Genomic DNA, 4,084 nt, shown 5'->3' with positions numbered 1-4,084 from the left:
TTTGATCATCACAGTGCGCTCTCTCAATCAACTTTATTATAAGAAGGGTTCAGTGATGGATATGCGGCTCCGGAGATCTGTTGGAATCACTCGGAATCACTCACTTGCTTGGCACATGTACCAACCCTGATGGTCATGCGTATACGTAGAATATGGCCTTTTGGCTTCCTCACCACCCACTAGTGACTAGTTGCAGCGAGAATACATAAGTAGAACCTCATAACATTCATTTTTCTGGAGGGGGCGCTGTCTTTTTAATGCTGAAGTTAATAAATGAAACAGTTGATGTTTTAGACTTTTCTTCAATAAAACATCCCATCCGGTGAATTATACTGACAGCGGCTTGTTTCAGTTTAGGGCTCCCAAAAATAAGAACAATTGACTGTGCAGGAGAATAGCTGTATATTACCATCAGACATGCACACAGTCCTGGGCTGCTTGGAGGGAAGGCATCAGTAAACATGAGTATTTCTGATATATAGAAAGAAACATATATAAAGAGAAGGCAGCTCAGTGTCCGGGCTGCCCTTATACGACCTTCTGCCCGCGCACTCACATCTTCCCTTTTGTGAGTGTGGCTCACGAGGGACTTGATGATCAGTCCATTGGCAATTGCTACCAATACTAATGGAAGGGAACAGCTGATGAGATTACTGATGACCAGGTACAGTACACTCAGCTCAGGAACAGAGATATCTGCAGTCTGATTACTCGTCATGTTAACAATATTATCATGTACATGTATGTTCCAGATCACAGGGATGCATGTACCTAGTGATACAAACACCGAGGCCATGAGCAGCTGCGGGATAAATCGGAAGACTGCTAGCTTGAGCCGGATGAGGATTGGGTGAGTGAATATGACAATCTGGAAATAATAGTTGATAGATAGGCATACAGTAAACCAGAAGCTGGAGAAGATTGGAGTATTGAGCACAACAGAGAAAATGATATATACCTCCTTGGAGAAGTAAAGGTGACTTTCAAGTAAACTGAAATAATCATTCACCAGCATTATGAACTGAAATATTACATTTGATGCCCCCAGTGTCACCAGGATGAGGTCTGAGGGGCTGAGGGACTTACCCTTGATTTTATCTATGACATTCACTGCAATGATTATTGTGTTGCATAATAAGCCCATTACGGTGCTGACACACAAAATTGGGTACATGTGAGTTATCCGGACGCCCGATTTCAAAATCGGGTCGGATCGGGCACATCGCATCGCATCGCATGCGACCATCGGATGCGATGCGATGCGATGCGATGACCCGATTTTTCCATAGGAATCAATGTTAAAATGGACTGAGTCCATTTTAACATGGAATTCAATGGGAAAAAGGGGTCCTTTTCATACCCCTACTATCCAAGTGGGCATGGAGTTGGATATAAACCTGTGGCGAGCGTAGCGAGCCACCGAGCCCGAAGCGTGGCGAGCGTAGCGAGCCCCGCGAGGGGACACGGAATACGTCCCCTCGCGGGGCTCGCTTCGCTCGCCACGCTTCGGGCTCGGTGGCTCGCTACGCTCGCCACAGGTTTATATCCAACTCCATGCCCACTTGGATAGTAGGGGTATGAAAAGGACCCCTTTTTCCATAGGAATCATTTTAACATTGATTCCTATGGAAAAATCGGGTCATCGCATCCGATGGTCGCATGCGATGCGATGCGATGCGATGCGATATCGCATCGCATCGCATCTGATTGTATGCCTTAACTTAAGGCATACAATCAAAAAATCGGGCGTCCAGATAACTCACAAGTACCCAAAATTGTCATGGAAATTAATACAAAAGTAGGAATCATCAGAAATAATCAGTAGAGGAAGACAGACGTTTCCTAGCTAAGTCCTGCATTAGATATAGGGGAAAGAGAGAGAGAGAGAGCAAACGTAATGTAAGTGAGTCAGGACCTTATGTAACAGCCTGCAAGTTGTAATGCCAATAATTAAAATGGCTTAGGGTGACATGGACTATAGGTCGGCAGGGCCTTTTGGTCGACATGCCAAAGGTCAATATGAAAGAGGTCTACATGTTTTTTAAAGGATATTTTTTTTTTAAACGCCAGTTTTTCATACTCTACCATCCACTAGGGCGTGGAGGAAGAATAAAATAGTGTGGCGAGTGTAGCAAGGCACTGCGCCCGGAGCATGCAAAGATACGTGGTAAACTTAGGTAAGTTGACATAGACAGCAAAAAAATTGCGGTACTTGTTTCCTAGCACGGCCACACCGATCAGAATCGCGGTCATCGGGGGTAAAATCGGGGCCATCGCGGGCATCGCGGGCGCTAAAAAAATCGGGTGCGATGGCCAGACGCGATGCCCGCGATTTTCCCATAGAGAACAATGTTAAATGCCTCAATTTACCCGCGATGACCACGATTTCCCATAGGAAACAATGTGAAATGGCTCAATTTAGCCAAATTATCATAGGGAACAATGGTAAATGGGCCAAAAACACCCCTGAACATTGAAATGTCCCCCCAAAAGTTATTGACGCCACCCCGCCATCAACGTGAACCCGAAGCGTGGCGAGCGCAGCGAGCCCGCGAGGGGCGGCGGTACGCGTCCTCCGACCTTTTCATGCCCTACTATCCATTAGGGCGTGGAGTGAGAATAGAATAGTGTGGCGAGCGCAGCGAGCCACCGAGCCCGAAGCGTGGCGAGCGCAGCGAGCCCCGCGAGGGGACGCGGATACCTTCACAGTTATACGCGTCCCCTCGCGGGCTTCCCAGGTGTCCATGGCGACGCGGACACCTGGGAAGCCCGCGAAGGGACGCGTTTACCTGTGAAGGTATCCGCGTCCCCTCGCGGGGCTTGCTGCGCTCGCCACGCTTCGGGCTCGGTGGCTCGCTGCGCTCGCCACACTATTCTATTCTCACTCCACGCCCTAGTGGATAGTAGGGCATGAAAAGGTCGGAGGACACGTACCGCCGCCCCTCGCGGGCTCGCTGCGCTCGCCACGCTTCGGGTTCACGTTGATGGCGGGGTGGCGTCAACTACTTTTGGGGGGACATTTCAATGTTCAGGGGTGTTTTTGGCCCATTTACTATTGTTCCTATGCTGATTTGGGTAAATTGATCCATTTAACATTGTTTCCTATGGGAAATCGTGGTCATCGCGGGTAAATTGAGGCATTTAAAATTGTTCCCTATGGGGAAATCGGGGGCATCGCGTCTGGACCATTTAAGCATTTTTAGGTGCACACGACGCGACCGACCCAATTTTTCACTGTTTTCAATGCACTTCAATGGAAAAATCGGGGGCATCGCGTCGGTCGCGTCGCAGGCCACTCAAATTACCCCCGATGGCCAAGATTTGTGGCCGTGCTAGGAAACAAGTACCAAAATTGCCATGTAGACCTTTGGCATGTCTACCTAAAGTTCCTGTTGAGCTATAGTACATGTCGACCTAAGCCATGTCAACCTTTTATAGGTGTCGAGGTATGGCCTGTCAACCTAAGAGTGTCGACCCAATGTATGTCAACCTTTATTGGGTCGAACCAATGCCCATACCTAATTTAAATAGCAAACCCCATTTGTACCAGGAATTCTACTGATATTTGATGGTCCTCTCATTTGGGGATAATAATTAGGACCAGAATTATACGCACTGATAGAACTTTCTGAGTAAAGCAAAGTTACCAAAATAGATTATTACAAAAATAATGTTAAACGTGGCATCAGCAGAAGGTCAAGCTCTGTCTGCTGTGGTCAGATTAAAATATTTGAGGGCACGGAACACCTAAAACCGAGCCCCCCCCCCCCCCACACACACACACACACTCCTCTGACAACCACATCTTGTCAACATGGCCTGGCTTTGTCATTTTACCTACCTCTGCTATGGGACTGCACAGTGCAGCAGTGTGTTCCAGGCTGGGGTTAGGGTGCTTAGATTATGTATATTAAATGTAAACTAATGCTGTAAACTAGATTTATATGTTAGTTTAATTTTGCCTGGGTACTGTGTGTTGCTGTGGAACAAAGACAACTTAAACTTAAAATACAGTACTTCCTGTACATACTTTCTCCAGTCCATTATGCTCACCTAAGATAACAGGTTACTTAGGACACATTAT

The 4,084-nt window shown here is 47.1% G+C and overlaps 1 protein-coding gene across 1 annotated transcript; it reads right to left on the bottom strand.

Annotated features, from left to right (window-relative positions):
* Positions 1–226: 226 nt before the first annotated feature.
* Positions 227–1,809, bottom strand: LOC146079697 (taste receptor type 2 member 40-like). The gene is made up of 2 exons (XM_083186365.1): positions 1,760–1,809; positions 227–1,151 (listed from the first exon to the last, which is right to left on the bottom strand). The coding sequence occupies exons 1-2, from the start codon at positions 1,807–1,809 to the stop codon at positions 227–229; spliced, it is 975 nt and encodes a 324-aa protein (XP_083042491.1).
* Positions 1,810–4,084: the final 2,275 nt, after the last annotated feature.

The sequence above is a fragment of the Crinia signifera genome, chromosome 1 (genome assembly GCF_055691185.1).
Source record: "Crinia signifera chromosome 1, ASM5569118v1, whole genome shotgun sequence".
Taxonomy (NCBI): Eukaryota; Metazoa; Chordata; class Amphibia; order Anura; family Myobatrachidae; genus Crinia; species Crinia signifera.
The sequence above is the reverse complement of the archived record's forward strand: the minus strand, read 5'-3'. Positions and strand labels throughout refer to the sequence as shown.

Bases quoted from the DNA above. Each gene is read 5' to 3' on its own strand.
- LOC146079697 (XM_083186365.1), bottom strand. From the start codon at position 1,809: ATGATTCCTACTTTTGTATTAATTTCCATGACAATTTTGGGTACTTGT. The intron at 1,152-1,759 runs GTTATCTGGACG...TTTGTGTGTCAG, and splicing joins ACAATTTTGGGTACTTGTGA to CACCGTAATGGGCTTATTAT.